The sequence below is a fragment of the Bison bison genome, unplaced genomic scaffold (assembly GCF_000754665.1).
Source record: "Bison bison bison isolate TAMUID 2011002044 unplaced genomic scaffold, Bison_UMD1.0 scf7180017864192, whole genome shotgun sequence".
NCBI classification, from domain to species: Eukaryota; Metazoa; Chordata; class Mammalia; order Artiodactyla; family Bovidae; genus Bison; species Bison bison.
The window spans coordinates 1,820,007-1,839,122 of NW_011494764.1; the positions used below are offsets into that span (position 1 = coordinate 1,820,007).

Genomic DNA, 19,116 nt, shown 5'->3' on the forward strand with positions numbered 1-19,116 from the left:
ATATGTTTAATATCCTTTAAATACCACTCACATAATCAGAAGACCTTAACTGTGGTCCAAGATGTGTGTTGTTCAGTTGCCAGCTCATGTCCAACTCTTCATGACTGTGGACTGAAGGTCACCAGGCTCACCATCTTTTTTTTTTTTTGCCCAAGTTCCCATGTCCATTGAATCGGTGATGCCATCTAACCATCTGATCCTGTCGCCTTCTTCTCCTTCTGCCTTCAATCTTTCCCAGCATCAGGGTCTTCCAATGATGTGTAAATAGACGTTAAAAAGGATCACTTACTGTGATGGCATCTTCCACTGTATTTGCATATAGGTGATTAAAACCACTAAAGATGTCTGACATGGTTTGCAGTCAAAGAAGGCGCAAAGTAAAAAGCATGTGTGCCTCAAGCAGTATAAAATTTCTTGGTTTCCAAGGCACTTAAAAGTTTTATATAGTTTTCATACTCGAAAATTTTAAAAGCCTATGCATAAAAAGCATGAGAGCGCTGGATAAGTACCTTGATTAACAAGCCCTTGCCTATAGGCCTGCTGAACTGGAATTTAAGTTAGCAGTTCTCAAAAACCCAGCTGACATAAGGGATCTATGGGAAGCACAAATATCACTAGAAAGAAAAAAATGTTGGTCACTAGGGAAATGTAAATGAAAACCATGAGATGCTTCTTCATACCCTCAGGATGGTCATTACCAATAATGAAAATAGGACTTCCCTGATGGTACAACAGGTAAGAATCTGCCTGCCAATGCAGGGTTCGATCCCTGGTCCGAGAAGACTCCACATGCTGTGGAGCAGCTAAGCCTGTGCCGTAACTACTGAAGCCTGTGTACTTAGAGCCTGTGCTTCACAAGAGAAGCCACTGCAGTGAGAAGCCAGCACACTGCAAGTGGACGAAGCCTGAGCACAGCGAAGAAGACCCAGTGCAACCAAAAATAATTCTGACAAAATAATGAAAAAAGTGCTGGCAAGATATAGAGAAATAAGAATCTTTGTGTGTTGCTGGTGGGGATGTCAAATGATGCAGCTGTGGTGGGAAACATGGGTTGGGTTCCTCAAACATCTTTCCAAAAGAACGTAAAACAGAGAAGTGCTGTGTACACCCGTTCATAGCACAACAGCCTAGAGGCAGAAAAAAGATGAATGGATAAAATGTGGCATGTCCAACAATGGAATATTATTCAGTCTTAAAGATATGAAATTCTGATACATGCTACAGCATGGATAAACACTGATAACATGCTAAGTGAAATACGTCAGACACAAAAGAGTAGATATTTATTATATGATTCCACTTACATTCAGTTCAGTTCAGTTCAGTTCAGTCGCTCAGTCGTGTCCGACTCTTTGCGACCCCATGAATCGCAGCACACCAGGCCTCCCTGTCCATCACCAACTCCCGGAGTTCACTCAAACTCAGGTCCATCGAGTCTGTGATACTATCCAGCCATCTCATCCTCTGTCGTATCCTTCTCCTCCTGCCCCCAATCCCTCCCAGCATCAGAAACTTTTCCAATGAGTCAACTCTTCGCATGAGGTGGCCAAAGTACTGGAGTTTCAGCTTTAGCATCATTCCTGCCAAAGAACACCCAGGACTGATCTCTTTTAGGATGGACTGGTTGGATCTCCTTGCAGCCCAAGGGACTCTCAAGAGTCTTCTCCAACACCACACTTCAAAAGTATCAATTCTTCAGCGCTCAGTTTTCTTCACAGTCTAACTCTCACATCCATACATGACCACTGGAAAAACCATGGCCTTGACTAGACGGACCTTTGTTGGCAAAGTAATGTCTCTGCTTTTCCATATGCTATCTAGGTTGGTCATAACTTTTCTTCCAAGGAGTAAGCATCTTTTAGTTTCATGGCTGCAGTCACCATCTGCAGTGATTTTGGAGCCCCCAAAAATAAAGTCTGACACTGTTTCCACTGTTTCCGCATCTATTTGCCATGAAGTGATGGGACCAGATGCCATACATTAGGTACTTAGAATAGGCAAATTCAGAGACAAAATAGTGGTTACCAGGGCCTGAGGAATGAAGGGATGTGAAGTTACTTTTTTAATGGACACAGAGTTTCAGTTTAAGATGATGAAAAAGTTTTGGATAACAGTGGTGATGATTGTACAGTAGTGTAATTAATAACCCCATATACACTTTTAAGTTAAAATGGTAAATAATTTTGCCATTAATTTTTAAACAGTAAAAGCTTAGATTTAACACAACAAACCGAAAACGATGCAAGAGAAATGGAAGGTCATACTGTTCGTTTCATACACGTACAGATTTTCTTGGTCAGCTCCTTGAGTAAGGAAAGGCATGCTCAAAGTCAGAGGGCATGGCAGAGGCCCTGCTGCTGTTAAAGGACCAGCACAAAGGTGCATGCTCAGAACCTGTGAGGAAGAATACAGAGAACTCCCACTCTGTGAAGTGTGCTGTGTGGCATTGCTGGGTGGACCAGGCAGAGCAACGTGGGTATGGGTTAACTCCCTCTGGTTGCCGAAAACAAATTAACATAGTTTCTTTTCCTGCCTTGTAAGATGACTGAGCAGAAATAATACATTCATAGTAGTGACAAGATAGTCAATGAAATGTTTTCAGAATTCCTGGTATCTGCTACCCCTGGCCATAGTCCCAGATCTGGACTTGTCTTCTCAGAACACCTTCACATTTTTATTACCAGGTCTGAGCACAGTATTTGGGTAATTTGTACACCTTATTCTTATCTAGGGCTTCCCTAGTGGCTCACATGGTAAAGAATCTGCCTGCAATGCAGGAGAAAGGAGTTCGATTCCTGAGTCAGGACGATCCCCTGGAGAAGGGAATGGCAACTCACTCCAGTATTCTTGCCTGGAGAATCCCATGGACAGAGGAACCTGGTGGGCTACAGTCCATGGAGTTGCAAAGAGTTGGACACGACTGAGCAACTAACACATTCTTATCCAAGTTATTTCAAAGTATCTTTACAAGTCTGTTGTTATATTTTGTAATAATAAGATTCTAAAATTCATTACTGGCTAGAATGATGGTTAGAAATTGCTCAACATTATCTTATGTTGCATTGTAACTATCTTTACAGTAAGACTGATGAGTACAATTACTTGCATTTTAAAGGTAAGGAAAACTAAGATACAGAAAGTTCAAATACTAGTACATAGAAGTTACCCATATCCTCAGTTCAGTTCAGTCGCTCAGTCTCGTCCAACTCTTTGAGACCCCATGGACTGCAGCATGCCAGGCTTCCCTGCCCATCACCAAATCCAGGACCTTGCTCTAACTCCTGTCCATCCAGTCAGTGATGCCATCCAACCGTCTCATCCTCTGTGGTCCCCTTCTCCTCCCGCCTTCAGCCTTTCCCAGCATCAGGGCCTTTTCCAGTATCTCCTGCCTGTCTTTTCGTGACTCCTGCCACCTCCCCTTGTTTTCCTTGTTTGCCCGTGCCAGTGCCCACTGCTGGTAGGCTTCCTCCAGTGACTTGTCTTCTCCCATGACTCAGTCCAAGACCGGTATCTCAAAAGACCCATATCCTGGACTGAGTCACAGGAGAAGACAAGTCTGCCAGGACTGGGCACTGGCACGGGCAAACAAGGAACAGAAGGGGAGGTGGCAGGAGTCAGGACACCAAGCATAGCGACCATCCCCGGATGGACGGCTGCCTCCTTCTGGATCTTTTTCCTAAGATCACAGACATTTAGGGGTGGTGTGTTTGTCATGTGAGCCAACACAGGCCACTCTGTTACTCCCCTCAGCAAGAAGGGGCCTATATTGGGATGTGCAGACCTCGTCAGAGCTTGCTTCACTTGAATACGCTCCACAAAGACCAACAGCTGGCTACAGTCTCACCTTTGCTCAGTTCCCCTTCTGATTGCTTGAGGGTTCACTAAAGTCCATAGGTGCATCTGCTAAGGTAATGGTCTATCCCAGTGGTTCCTGACCTTGACTACACGCCAGAATCACCTGCTGGCTTAGTACAGATTGGCTCCTATCCCCCGAGTTTGATTCAGAAGGTCTGCTGATGGGTTTTGAGAGTTCACATTTCTAACAAGTTCTCAGGTAATACAGAGGCTTCTGTTTGGAACCGCAAGAAAACCACTGTTCCGTAACTTGCCAGGGACAGTAATGAGCCCATGCAAGACAAGAGTTCAAGTCCAATTTAATCAATTTATTAAATTAACATTTCTGTAATAAACACTAGCCACCACTTGAGTGAGGCTTGTTACTGCTGTGATTACATTCACAAATCAGGGACATTCTGCTTTACCCCTATTGGTGTGAATAAAATCATGTCAGTACCTTTTGGCACTTTGTAACTTAAAATTCTGTTGCGATCTGGGCTACAATTTGCTATTTAGGAGACCAGGTCTGGCCTTGACAGTAAAGCCACCGTCAAAAGCTGCATTAAGAACTTCATCCAGGCAGCTTGCTGTGATGAAACTTAAATCCTGCCGGACGTTGGCTGGGATTTCTTCAAGGTCTTTCTCATTCCTCTGAGGGATAATGACGCGCTTCAATCCCGCTCTGTGCGCTGCCAGCGCCTTGTCTTTAATTCCACCCACCTGTAAAGAGAGAAGAACGTTAGTAAGGCTCATTTATGATCATCCTCAGGCCTTGAGATAAACCCCGACCCATCTTTCTTTCATTGCTATTTTAAAACATCCAAATCACCTTCCATTTCCTTAGAGCTTGAGCTGAGAAAGCCACTAAAAAGGTTAATAGTATATTGTCTACATTTCAATTAGCACCATACTAAATCCTATTAATGGAAAATTCTAAACTTTTTTTTTTGAAAATTCTTAATTTTTGACAGGTATGAGCCCCTCTTCTGTCCATGATTCCCTTTTCTATTTCTATTCCTTTCTGTACTCACATCAGAACCTTGTTTATAGGTAGCTCAGGTGTCTGAGGTCACCCCAGCTGTCTAGGCAGAGGCTCTAAAGTGAGGACCCGGGGCCTCCTGCCGACCAGGGCCAATCTGCAGTCATGAGTGAACCACGACAGAAGCAGATCCCCCGCCCCAGTCAACTTTCGGATGACACACCGGGCTGGTATAGTGACCACACAGTGAGAGTCCCTGGGCCAGAAGAGCCCTACTAAGCCTCTCCTGAATTCTGCCCCCCAGAAACTAAGAGTAACTGTTGTTTTGGGGTGGTGTGTCTGCAGCAATAGGCACCACATATAGGTAACCCCTGGAGACAGCCCTTGGACGCCATCCCCACCTGCTGCACTTCTGCCATCCTACCTGTCACTCTCCTTCCAGGCTTTTTCTTTATGCTGCTGAACTACACTTTCAAGGTTCCTTCGTCAGAGAGAGTGTGAGATGAACTGAGTCCCTGAACGTATGGCAATGTCTATTCTGCGTTCACACGTAACTGACAGTAAGGCTGTGTATACAAGACTTGATAAAATCATTTTCTCTCAGGGTCTTAAAGGTGCTGTATATCTAGTGTCATCAGTGAGTAAGCTTTGTCCTTGGTGACTGGAAAGTCATGAAGATGCAACCCTTTTTCTGAGTTGGTCCTTTCAAAGTGAACACAGCCTTCAATTCTAGGAAATGCCCTGTTATTTCCTTGACCATTTGTTCTACTCCATTTTCTCAGTCTAGTTAGATGCTGGGTCTGTCAGATTGTTTTTTTCTATTTTTTTCTGAATGCTTCTTTGAGCAATTCCTAAAACCATCCTTTTAAATTCAAGAGCTTTGTCTTAGCCTCTGTTCTTGAATTATGTTTTCTCTAGGCTTGGCAGGTCTTTTTCTTAAGTGCTGCTGCTTTTCTCCATGTCTCATGTAATAATTTAAAACTGAAGACTTCCTCAGAGCTGCTGTGGCTGTCCTCCCCCGGGGTGGGAAAGCCTTTACCTGGTGCGATGTGCTCTGAGTCAGGGGACCTAGCAGAGAGCTGCTTGTTCTGTGGAGATCTCAATGAATGCCCTGGTTTTTGTTTCCCATCCCTTTCCTGTTCTGGTCTGAACCTTCTGGCTCTGAGCCAGTGCTTTTCACCAGGTTCCTGCTGGGAAGAATGTCTCTACCTCCAATCCTGTTACATCAGTTGGGATACTTCTATCTTCTAGAAGTTGACTCAACTTCTAGAAGAAGTTCCCCACTGATTGATGGCTCCCCACTCATTTTTGACCATTAAAATTTATTCCTTCACTTAGCTTACCGTTTTGAACTAGGAAACGAAAGAGTTTATGGTTAGTAAAGCACTTGCTCATTTCCTTTTAGTAGTACAGCTAGTGTTAACCACCAAGTCACTAGAAATGCAATAGTTTTGGGGCAATGTGAAGAAAAGAGATCAACATTCCTTTTGAGTATAGAACATAAATACAGTTTAGGATATGACTTCCTGGTTGAATTAAGTTTAAAAACCCAGAGAACTGAGAGCATTTTTAGTGATCTTAATTGGTGATTCTATGACCTACTTCCACCATTACTTCATTAAAGCAGAGGTGTTCTCAGAATAAAGAACATTTCTTTTTTTCTCAGTTTGCTATCAAACCTGCCAAAACTTTAATGTAGACTGGTACTGCTACCTAATGACTTAAACCTCTAAATGATCTCTCAAGGTTTATGCGTTTTTCAGTGTTTTTATAAGTAGTTACCATGTAGGCTGGAGCCCCAAAGCCTGGTATGTACAGAACTTTTTCAACATTTAGCAATTAAGAATGGTTAGTCTCTACTACAAACTTCCATCTTGTACTACTTCTTTTCTATAAAGTTTTCTATCAATCTATCAATTACAGTAATCTAAGTTATCTATAGGAGGATAGGAGGGCTCACAGGAATTTCAAAAGGTGAGAACTGGGCTTAAAGTTTAAGAACAGCTACCGTTCAGGACTGCCCTGGTGGTCTAGTGGTTAAGAATCAGCCTTCCAACGCAGGGGACACAGGTTTGATCCCTGGTCAGGGACCTGAGATCCCACACGCCACGTGAGGTGACTAAGTTTGCCGCCACAACTGTGAAGCCCACGCACTCCCCACACTCCACAACAAGGGCAGCCCAGGCGCTGCAGTGGAGACGCGCGCAGCCAAAATAAAACACACAGGCACCATCCGACTTCACACATACACTATGTATTTAACAATTCATTAACTAGAACAAAGCCTCAAATCTTCGTCTAAACAGCTAATATTTCTGGTAACCAGACTGGTATTTTTTCCTGTCAGCAAGTTTTCTTTTTTAGTGGAAGGGAAAACATGGGGAAAATCGTCAGTTTTTCCTTTATTTGATCAAAATGTTAAAATCTGAACTGCAGATATAAAAAATATGTATTTAAAACTAAGCCATTCATAGGAAGATGGCAAACCACTTAATTTAGATTTTAAAATACTATTAATAAAAATTTTAAGTTAAAAAATTTAAAAACCATATAAACAGGCTTTTTCATACTTACTGGAAGAACAAGACCTCGCAGTGTGATTTCACCAGTCATGGCTACATCTGAACGCACCAGCCGCCCACTGAAAAGTGAGGCGAGACAGGTTGCTATGGTGACTCCAGCAGATGGTCCATCTTTTGTGACAGCTCCAGCTGGGAAGTGCAGATGGATGTCTGTGTTCTCAAGAAGATCAAAACTTCCAGAAGCTTTAAGAAAGGGAAAAAAGATTTTGATGTAGAAAAATTAAACCGGTTTTCTCTTTCTCTGAAAAAAGAAAATCAAAGAGATAAAAATGAATGTTTGGGGTAAATACATCCTTCAAAATATTAGTGGGCAGTATAAGTGGGGGTGTGGAAGAACAGCTTCATTCTATTCCAAGTAGAAGGAAAATCAAAACAAACTCTTGGAATCAGTTTCCAGCTCAGGTTCCAGTCAAACAGTCCTCAGCTGGGAACTAGAACTTCCACTGCAGTTCAAAAGCAAAGGTCTGTGCTTTAAGGTGTAAGTGGTCACTTAAAGCTCTCCTTTATCTCTGTTTCAGAACTGGGGGATACCTCCTGGGTCATGATCCCAAGGCTCTTCTTTACCCACAGCTTTGAGCATGCCCCCCACCCCTGCCCCCACCCTGGGGCGGGCCACTCACCATTGGTCAGATGGTATTTCTTGGCATTGCTGCGGAGCCAGCTGATAGCGAGGTGGGCAGACTCCTTCATGACATTCCCCAGTTGGCCGGTCAGAGTTAATTGGCCTTCGCCATCCATCCGACTTGCCTCCACGAACATGATTTCCCCACCTAAGGGAGTCCAAGCCAAACCGATCGCCACTCCTGGTTGACTCAAACGCTCAGACACCTCGGGAGAAGGAAGGAAAATGAACAGTAAGGTCAACAAGAGCCAAATGCTTTTCAGGCTGACCTAATCACAAAGGCAGGCTCCCCCTCAGAGGACCTGAGCGTACGCTGCACCTCAAAGAACTTATTACTGCCCTCAATTTGGAGTCACACAGGCTTTCTGCCAAATCAGGAGGTTTGGCATTTATCAGAAACAGTTTTACCTTAAAGTATGTATGAATGACTTCGATGCTTAAGCACCACATGCCCTAATTTTCAAGGAACAAACACAATCATTTTATTTACCTCAGTATTTTTATTAGGCTGCATATTTAAAAACACTTGGTGCCAAACTTTATTTCAGGCAATCATGAAATTGCTACCCTCTTTTTAAACATGCTGTTGAGAACTGTTAGCTCCAGAGGCCAAGCGTGAAGGTATTTATTAAAACCCCTGGACTGTACTTCTCCGCCACTCATCTTTACTTTTTCCTTATTGCTGCAGAGATACTGTAAAGTGCTGGGTCTTCTCTGTGTGCTTGGAGACCCACCATGCTGCCTCACTGTCCTTTTTTTTTTTATCCCCAGAAGCTGTCCATATAAATCTGAACAAATCCAAGACACAGCAATCTATATTAGATCAACAAATCCGCTTAGTCCCTCGCTAGTGTTGAGAATAAGCTCTCACTGCCATCATCGTGTCACTCAACAGAGATTACGAGCCAGATCGGTTAGCACATCCAAGTTATGAAAACATAAAAAGTAACAGTTGAAAAACAATCATGTTAACTTTTACTGCACACGCTGAGCCTTCAAATTTCTTTTCCTATAGAAGCTATGCATGTTAGAGGAACTGGGCACAATATATCCACCCAGCACTAATGCAAGCATGAGATTTTTCCACTGAGAGGTAACCTTCTCTTTAAGGTGCAGCAGAGTCTATAGGATGAGTTTCTGGTTAAAGGGCTGGTTGGGGGATGCTCCATCCTTTGCCAAGGGGCTTAGATGCTGAAAATCCTGATTTTAAATGGATGTGTGAAATCATTTGAAGCTATTGGGCATTTATTTTTAATAGTGAACATAAAAGCCTACTTTCAAAGTTGGTTTTATATTTAAATTTAAATTTTATATCTGATGATAAGTCAGACACTGGCAAGGCCAGGCTGCAGTAATGGCTGAGTTGACGCTGTGCACCATGGATTCCACCTTTGCATCTGTCCTGTTCTGTATCTATTCAGGGAGAAAGATGCGAAAGGACAATGTGCAGAAGATCAGTACTATTTAAGGAAAACAGAAACAACGATTTATACAAGTGTTCACAAGGCTTGTTCTTGCTAATATAAGAGCAATTCTCTACACCTGAACGACACCTAGTGGGTGGGAACTTGCCAGGGGTTCCTGTTTTCACTTCATGGCTCTTTTCTAGGGCTGAGTGACCCGAACCAGCCCTATTATCCTCAATATACTTAATCCTGTGCTAATTTAACAGAAAAAGCCATACTGCACAGCTGTTAGCTATAAAAAGAACAATTCCCCCCTTTTAAAAATAGCTGAATCCTCAAAACTCATTTTGTTAAAATAATGTGCCCAAAGAATCAAGAGTAAGATTCATGCTGATTATCACATTGCTTCAAGAAGCCAAGCCAGTTTCCAACATGCTCCATTTACTGGAGAGTCGTGCTGCTCTGGGTAGAAGTAACTGGTATGTAGTTCACTGAAAGGCAGGAGGGTAGATAAGTACATGTGGCCAAACCAAAACCATGCAGGCTCAGAATCATGTATTCTAGCTTGATGACAAGTGTTCTAATAGTAACCTGAGAACGGGACTGTGTTACAAATCTGTGTAACTCAACCACATACAGGGGTGGGGAATTGAGGCAGGAGTTGCTATCAAACCGAGAATCTCGCCACCAGGCTAGTAACACTCATCTAAGACAGTCAGGAATCCAGGGGCTTCCCTGGTGGTCCAGTGGTTAGGAATCAGCCCTCCAGTGCAGGGGACACAGGTTCGATCCCTGGTTGGGGAACTAAGACCCCACATGCTGCGGCACCACTGGGCCCTCGCGCCTAAACTAGACAGAAGCCCACCCACCACAATGAAGAGTATAGCAATTAAGACCCCATGAAGCCCAAACCATATATATATAGTATTATATATGGGGGCAAAAAAAAAAAAGAACCTGTAACTCAAGAACTTGGAGTCATACTCTTCAAAGTCATTTGTTCTGAAATAAACAATTCTCTTAACTACCAAGCATCCATTTTCTCTGTATTTTTCCCTCAGAAATAGTGAGTAGAAGTAAATATGAATTTAAAAGATGAGAGATATGCTCTTTCTTGCTCCTGAATGCAGTTTCCCAGCCATCTTAAACTGTGTATAGAACAATTTGTATTTTATAGAATTCCCTAATGAGATTCAAGACAATAATTTCAAAACTGTATCTATTGGTGCTTTGCTACCAGTTTCTAACGCCATTAATGGTTTGTAGAATCATCAATTATATTAGGTAAGACAGGCCTCAGCTTGATGCTTAGGACATTTATCCCTTTAAATGTCAAACTGGAACATGAGTGTCTCAAGTTCATTTGTCATTCACTTTCCCTTCAAACTGGTGCTTCAGTTTCCTTTATCTGTTAACTAAAGCTTGTTCAAAGAAACGGTCAGTTTCTTCTGTAACAATTCTATCAATCATGTAAATATGCAAACTGAGGAAATGTTTAAAATATTTAATAAAGTTAATGATATGATATGTCTTATAAAGTATAGTTGCATTCCTAACACTTCAGTGATAGCAGTGTTTAAGGAGCATTTGAGCATCTGCTGCTGCTGCTGCTGCTGCTAAATCGCTTCAGTTGGGTCCAACTCTGCGACCCCATAGACGACAGCCCACCAGGCTTCACTGTTCTTTCCTCTTGATTAACTCAATAGTGATATTTATTGATACTTGACTGAAATAGTAAATACACGCAACTCTTTGTGACCCTTCCAAGTCTAGACCAACATGTGCAGTTTTAACACCTGGTTAGTTACTATTGTGGCTATTGGAGGGATGAAATTTTTCCTTCATCCATCGGGGCTTTACTAGCATCTGGCTCCAGGCTCCATCACAGATCATAGGGATAGCAAACCAAAACTTCAGGGCCGTGACAGACTACCTGCCTAACCACAAAGAATAAGGGGTCACTAATCCCCCAGCACGGGGAGTGCGACAAGAGGATCTAGCCAGGGCTTGTCTACACAGAGCCCTGCAGAGGCGAGGGCCCATGTCTGGGGTGCTGGGACAGGTGTCTGCTGGGAAGAAAAAGGCCAGGATGCCTTTTCACAGCAGAGAGGCCAGCATGTGCCTATCTTGATAATATCGTGGGCCTTCTCTCCAAAGACAAGCACGGCGCCTCACTAAACGCAAAGCCTGTGCTGTCAGACGTCTGTGGTATGTGTACAGGTTTGCCCCGTGGTGATGGTCACACCACACGACAGTTTCTTTTATAGCTCATACAGCATACTTTATGCTCCTGCCAGGGCTGTCACCACAGCAGCTCTCCATCTGCCAACTTCTGTAAAGTCTTTGGAGGAATATCTGATGTTTCTAGTTGTAAATGTGTTTCGGCAGCGTTTCGCTTGCAGGGGCCCTGGGGTCAGTCTCTGGAAGCAGTGTGACACAGCCCCGTCTGGCCCGACACCAGTGCTGCTGAGAGCCAGCCGCTTTCAGATGCTTCCAGTAAGGAAGGCCTTTCCTTGGCACAACTGACTGGTGGTGGGCCAGGCGAGCGCAGCACCGGTGCAGTCTAACGGGGGTGTGGGGCACAGCAGGCCTGAATCAGAGGGGTGGAGGAGGAGTTTACTACCATGACTCTGGGCATTTCCTCAATGTTTACATACCCTGGTTATTCCTAGCAGCTGATTGTGTCTGTCTGCAAGGGAAGCACGTGGATGGAATCTCCTGGAATTCACCTGCCTTCTATTCAGGATGCTTTTTAAAATCTCCATGTCTAGTCTCTTCTCTGTATTACTGTTTTTTCTAAGGGTAGTGACATCTGGATAAGGACTTTTCATATACCATGGACGCTTTCATACTCATTATGAATGGAGTCACAAATATTCAGATGACAGATTGTCAGGATTAGCAGACTGGACCAAACAGACTCATGGCTTGGATGACTGGTTTTCTGAGACTGAAAATCAAATGCATCCTGGAAACCCTAAAATTTATGTGTTCTTCTGACTGAGTCACCATATTTGCAATTTGTGGGATTAAGACAGCGATCCCCAGAGGTATATAGGAACTCTTCATATGTTGGTTTTTTTTGGGGGGAGGGGAGTATGAACTGCAGGATTGTATAATATTTATATAATGTATCTAATGTGTATGTATATCAATATGGAGATATATACATATATGTATATGTGTGTATCTAATCATGTGGAGGCTTCTCTTGGCTTCACTATGATGATAATGAAAGTAAGATTCTCATCTCACCCCAAAGAGGTTCACATAATCAATAAAAGTAATCATAACCAAGTTTACCATTATTGATAACAATCTCATAACTGACTAGCTCAGTAAGATTCAACAGCTGGGCCCCTCCTAAATCCTCCATATCTGGATCCAGGCCTGCTCTGAGGAGGTGATCTGAGAAGCAGTCAGGGAGAAGGAAGCCTAGGGTGCCTGCACCTGCTTCACTCTCTCCCATTTTTAAAAGCTCATAACGCAGGGAGATCTTTTATTTTTAAGTGGATTTAACTGATCTTGTTATTATATATGAAAAAGTGACTAATGATACTGTTCCTAAATTTGAAATCTAGACGAAGTTTCTCATTTGTTCAGGAACTCCTTTTTCAACCCGCCGAGAGAATTCTAAAGGAATGTAACACGAGCAGAAGTGTGCCTTCCTGTCATTCCTCCTCCCTGTTAGTTTGCTAGGTCAGTGACGTTTTTTGGTACTAACATATTTTTGCAGACTCATCTTCAATAAAAGTAAAGCACAGTAGCCATGAAATTAAAAGACTCTTGCTCCTTGGAAGAAAAGTTATGACTAACCTAGACAGCATATTAAAAAGCAGAGACATTACTTTGCCAACAAAGGTCTGTCTAGTCAAAGCTATGGTTTTTCCAGTGGTCATGTATGGACGTGAGAGTGACTATAAAGAAAGCTGAGCGCCGAAGAATTGATGCTTTTGAACTGTGCTGTTGGAGAAGACTCTTGAGAGTCCCTTGGACTGCAGGGAGATCAAACCAGGCGATCCTAAAGGAAATCAGTCCTGAATATTCATTGGAAGGACTGATGCTGAAGCTGAAACTCCAAAACTTTGGCCACCTGATGTGCAGAACTCAGTCACTGGAAAGGACCCTGATGCTGGGAAAGATTAAAGGCAGGAGGAGAAGGGGACGACAGAGGATGAGATGGTTGGATGGCATCACCAACTCAATGGACATGAGTTTGAGTAAACTCCGGGAGCTGCTGATGGACAGGGAGGTCTGGTGTGCTGCAGTCCATGGGGTCACAAAGAGTCGGACATGACTGAGCAACTGAACTGAACTGAACTGAAAGTACAGTAAGGGATGGTTATGTTATTAAAGCAAATAATAATGAGGCTTATAATAAAAGTCACAGGGACTTTTACTTTTGTGACTAGGCATGGGTCTATGTGTTTTTAGGGTACACGGTGGTTGCAAAAACTAGTATTTTTCATTTTTTTAGCACGTATGAGGCACTATGGTGGGCTTCCCAGACGGCACAGTGGTAGAGTCTGCCTGCCAATGCGGGAGACTCGGGTTCAATCCCTGGCTTGGGAAGATCCTCTGGAGAAGGAAATGGCAATCCATTCCAGTATTCTTGCCTGGGAAATCCCACGGACAGAGGAGCCTGATGGGCTACAGTCCATGGAGTCACAGAGTCGGACATGACAGCACAAATGCATCCACACAGGTACCATGGTGGGTACTTTATATACGTTAACTCACCAAGCTCTAAAAACTGACACACAATTACTCCCTTGCATCAGATGGCGCCAGTACAGTCCTGGGGGAGGGGTTCATCCTGTGAGTGACAGGCCTCTTCCTCCTCCTGCCAAGACCCGTTTATGGTGGCTGGATTTCCCATCTTCATACTTTGCCCACTTCCTTCTATGTTCAAAACCACTCTTCTCCCTCCTGGCCACCCTGAGTCCCGCCATCATCCTAGCCATCTTCAGCAAGTACCTGAGACTCATGCAACCTGGTTTCTTTGTCTCTAAACACCTCCTTGACCCCTAAACATACTCCTCAACCTAACCCAGCCACCCTTTTCCTGGTTCTGACTGCCAAGAGCAGCCATACAGCCTCTGAAATCTGAATTCCACCACTCCCTTCCCTGACCACTCACTTTCTTATCCTTCCAGCTCACTTGTATTCAAGACCACCAACTCTATCCTCATGTTATACACCAGCTCTGTCCCAGCTTCACCACTCTCTTTGGGCACCGAGATGCCTCTGTTCCAGTGTTATCATCTCTTCCTTGGCCCTTTCTCCATCATCCGTCACACAAGGGATCCTCATCACAGATACCGCCTCCCATAGCACTTTGCCAGAGACTCTGCTCCCGGGGTACCACCTCTCTCTCCAGCAAACTCAGTCCAACTCTATGGGATTCTTCTGATTAGCAAACAGGCTGCCATGTGTAACCCCCTCCCTCTGACCTCCATTGTCCCTTCCAGCCACCTCACTTGTGTGCGGTCCATCAGAGTCGAACTGCAGAAGGAGTTCCCGGCAACCTCCTTCTGCTCCGCATGGTCCAGACCCTCTTCACACACTCATCCCTCCCTGTGAACCTGCTCTGTCAAGGTCGCCCACACCCTCCACGCTGTCAGATCCAGGACACAGACAGCAGACACACCCACACGCTCCTGCTTCCTGAGACAGTTTCCTCTTCAGTTTTCATGGCGGCACCGTATCCTCGTCCTGCTCTTACCTGATGGCCTGCTCCTTCTGTTTCTCTCTGCTGTGAAGGCTCCTCTTCTCCTACGTGACCCTAACTGTTCAGGGCCTCTTCCCAGGCTCCCTGCTCTTAATGCCGTATCCTTTTCCCAGGACTTTAAAACTCCTCCATTTTCTAACAACTCTATAATTTATACCTCCCAGTCCAAAACAGAGCACCGCAGTTGGTAAGAATGGAAGTGAAACTCTGAGGTAGAGCAGGTATGCCTTTATGTTACACTGCTGTACTTCAAGCCAATTCTTCTGCAGCAGAGAGGAAAGGGCAGGAGTCAACTTGGCTGCAGGGTGTTCTAGGCGAGGGGAAAGAATGCTGGATTTGAGTTGGCAGACTGGCTTCACTAACTGCACCTTCTGTGACTTTGCATGATTCATTTATCACACACAGGTTTTTCCTGTGTGTAAAATGGATGACCCCGAGCACAAAGAAAGCCCTTGTGGATAATAAAGAAATGTTCCATAAATCTTTATTTCATAGATGCAAAAGTTGGGGCAGAGGGTGATGGTCATCAGACCACTAGAAGTAGAGAAAGAAACCCCCTGCACCAGCATAAATTTTCTCAGCTATGGAAAAGATGAACAAAATGTTCCAAACTCCCAGACACCGGACCTTCTATTCTAAGATGCTATTTATAGATGGGAAAATGGCTACAGGATTCGTGTTGGTATAAGTGTTCATATGTAATAGCTCAGATGCTACAAAAAGAATAAAATCATTTTTGTAATGATATCAAACAGAGCTGTTAAGCAGTGTTTATAAAATTTCTCTTTTCTGTCCTTCGGCTCTTTCTCCACTAAAGCTCCAAGAATGTCAGCAATGTTTCCAAACCTAACAGGAGCAGATGTGGCTGGGAGAGAAGGGTCTATGCAACAGAAACAAGGAGCCATCCTTTGTTTTTATTAACTGCTCTGGTGTAAATTCCCAAAGAACAACTGACACAGACTGTTCTGAAAGCCAAGAGCAAGAAGCCCGCTGGACATGCAGGAGCAGAACCTGTCTCCATCCTCACTCACAAAATCACTGGGTTTACTCGGAACAGGAAACAGCTTTCTCAACTAAGATAAGCTTTGCTCCACTTCTTTCAACACTTCAAAATTTAAATCCACAGTATCTTAAGGATTCAAATAACCAAAATAATGTTTCTGATTCTACTGTTCAGGACCGCATTTACTGTCAAATGTGCTCTGTTCTTGTAGCTGATCGCTTTGTAGAGGCTCATTAGCTAAATGATCACCTCAGAGTTTAAACAGATAAACAAGACGGCTTTGGGAACTATTTCCCCTCAGTTTTAAGATTTGAGGAAATTCATATTTACTGGGAGTGGTTTCAAATGCTGGATGGGAGACTGTCTTCTGCTTAACTTACCAGATATATTGTCTGAAATTTTTTTCCCCTTTATACAGAAAAGGTGATGGGAAAGCTTCTGAAGAAAGGTGCTAGTAAGTTCAGTAGTACATACATATTTTTCTAGTAACTGCTTCATCAATGTTTATATAAGCATCCTATGAAATACATCACCATACCTCAGTAATCACAGCTTCAAATACCTATTTCCACCCAGTTGCCTTGACTCAGTCCTGCTCCCAGGCCTTTATGGCTCGGCATCCCACTATGAGGCATGGTTAGGGGAGCAAGAACAACACAGAGCTGGACTTGCACGTGGATTTAACCTGAAAGGAACTAGTAATAACGATGGAAGAACAGATCCTGAAAGATGTCATCTGGTCTGCACTAGAGCAGCCTGAAGCTAAAGCCAGGCTCATGTCCTTCGGTATTATGTACTAGGCTGTTTCCCTACTGCCTTCTGCCAAGCCTTTGATAGCACAGAGGAAGAATCCTTAATTAAAGCACATAAAAAGGAATATAGAATTTCTAAGGAGGGGTCAGAGACACTGTTCTTAAAATGGAACTGAATGAAAAGAATAAGATCAGACTGGGTTTCTAAAAGAGCACCCAGGCAGGGTCTCTGGGGCTCTGCAAAAGCCATATGTATTATCACGTTGTGTTGTGTTAAGTTGCTTCAGTTACGTCTGACTCTGCAACCCCAAGGACTGTAGCCTGCCAGAATCCTCTGTCCATGGGATTCTCCAGGCAAGAATACTGTAGTGGGTTGCCATGCCCTCCTCCAGGAGATCTTCCCAACCCAGGGATCAAACCCACATCTCTTAGGTTTCCTGCACTGGTAGGCAAGTTCTTTACCACTGGTGCCACCTGGGCAGCCCTATTATCACATTAAGTACCAACATTTAATACTAGAGAGAAAACAATTTTCCAATCTGAAGACGAAATTCAGCCTCACCAAATAGCCAAACCTATTTCTTCTCCAATCTATCAGGCAACCAACAGAGTTAACAGGTGGGTATCAACGAAGAAACAAGAATGCTCACCTCCATTTCATACATAGGGGGCCCAAGGATGTCTTTCAGAGCATGGAAGTCAATCAAAATTGGCATTTCAGGTGGGAGGGCCAAGTCGGTAGTGTCACTGACAGGATCGGATTTTCCATCTTCTAAGAGGTGTTCTTTGCAACCTAAGGGAGAAAAGTTTACTCAAGAACACTCAGAGATGTACAGGATGAGAATTCATTATCAGCAAACATCAAACAGAAGCTCAGTGGATTTCTAGTAGTTCAGTCACCTTTATTCATGTATTGAGGCACAAAAATTCACCCTGTGTACCTGTGGAACACAACAGAAGAATCAGTCTCTCAAGAGCCCCTGAGGATGGCACAGTGCGTCGCTCTGTTCAGTTACTCTTACTTGCTTGTCCTCATCTCCCCCAGGCAGCAACCTTGCCTGTTTTCTTTTCAACCATTATATTCAGCTAAGAGCAATGCCTGGTACTACTCAACTGCTTGCCCTTAGAGGCCAGACCTCAAGGGTCAGATGAACAGATCAACGTGTACAATTCTCTGTGAAATCAACACAATTTAAACTGTTCAAGCCCTTCTTCAGAGGAGTTCCATCAGCTGTCCCATTTCTATCGGGCAACGAGAACTTGGAAATGACAGAACCCATAGAAGCAATGCCTCTTGCGTAAACATACAGCTCAACTCCAAGGTTACTATTTTCCAATAAAAACAAATATAATTGTCAGTGCCTGGTAAGAGAACATGAAGCCTGGCTTGAAACCCCTATAATAATGGACCATTTCCTTTACCTGCCTAAGAGCCCTGGTTGCTGACATCTTGTCAAAGGACTGACTCATTGTGGTTGGGATTAGACATCCGGGGAACAGGAGCCAGCTGCCCTAGAAGACCTTCTCTACTGGTCTTTGTAATTTCAATCTGAGTAAAGAAAAATGTTACTTACGTCTATAGCCAGAAACCGAAAATGAGAAGAGGTTTGAAAATGCACGAAATATCTGGCTCTATTCAGCTTCATTCCCTGCTTTACTTTTCCTTTAGTTCTGTCATAATTCTTCTAGCTCTTGTTCTGTCTCACAAAGTGTTTTAAAAACATTTTTCCTTTATTACTTTCTTTACATACACCCTTCCTTCTGGAGATGATTACTATATATATTAACATACAATACATGATAATTATAAAGTCACCTAAACATTGTATATTCCATATGTATTTATTCTAGCTTTGCTATGATCCTTCTATTCTGATACATCATGAATTTAAAAGTATTATTTTCTACTAACTCTTTTCTTTTCAAAAGTGATTACTGAATACATTTAATAATATTAGACCTTAATTTTAGACTCCAATGATAACTGGACACATCCTGGAGTGTCCCCAAAAGATCCCCGTGTCTTGCGGCCTTGTTGTAAAGTCAGGGTGAAGGCCTCTGTTGGCTTACTCTCCTGCTGGACCCTACAGGGCTCCTCTTCAAGACTGAATCGTGAGTGAAAACGGACAACAGCTCAGACTTTTTCCTACCTGCTGGTTACTTGACTTTATACAAAGAATTAAAGAGAAAACTCTGTAGACTGC

The 19,116-nt window shown here is 43.4% G+C and overlaps 1 protein-coding gene across 1 annotated transcript in view; it reads right to left on the bottom strand.

Annotated features, from left to right (window-relative positions):
* Positions 1-4,137: 4,137 nt before the first annotated feature.
* LONP2 (lon peptidase 2, peroxisomal) overlaps positions 4,138-19,116 on the bottom strand; it is an 85,202-nt gene continuing 70,223 nt past the window's right edge. Inside the window, exons 13-16 of the mRNA XM_010843980.1 lie at positions 17,563-17,705; positions 8,019-8,226; positions 7,391-7,581; positions 4,138-4,557 (exon numbers count right to left, since the gene is read on the bottom strand). Of these exons, the coding sequence (XP_010842282.1) occupies positions 4,336-4,557; positions 7,391-7,581; positions 8,019-8,226; positions 17,563-17,705 (764 nt within the window). The 3' untranslated portion in view covers positions 4,138-4,335. The remainder of the gene's footprint in view (positions 4,558-7,390; positions 7,582-8,018; positions 8,227-17,562; positions 17,706-19,116) is intronic.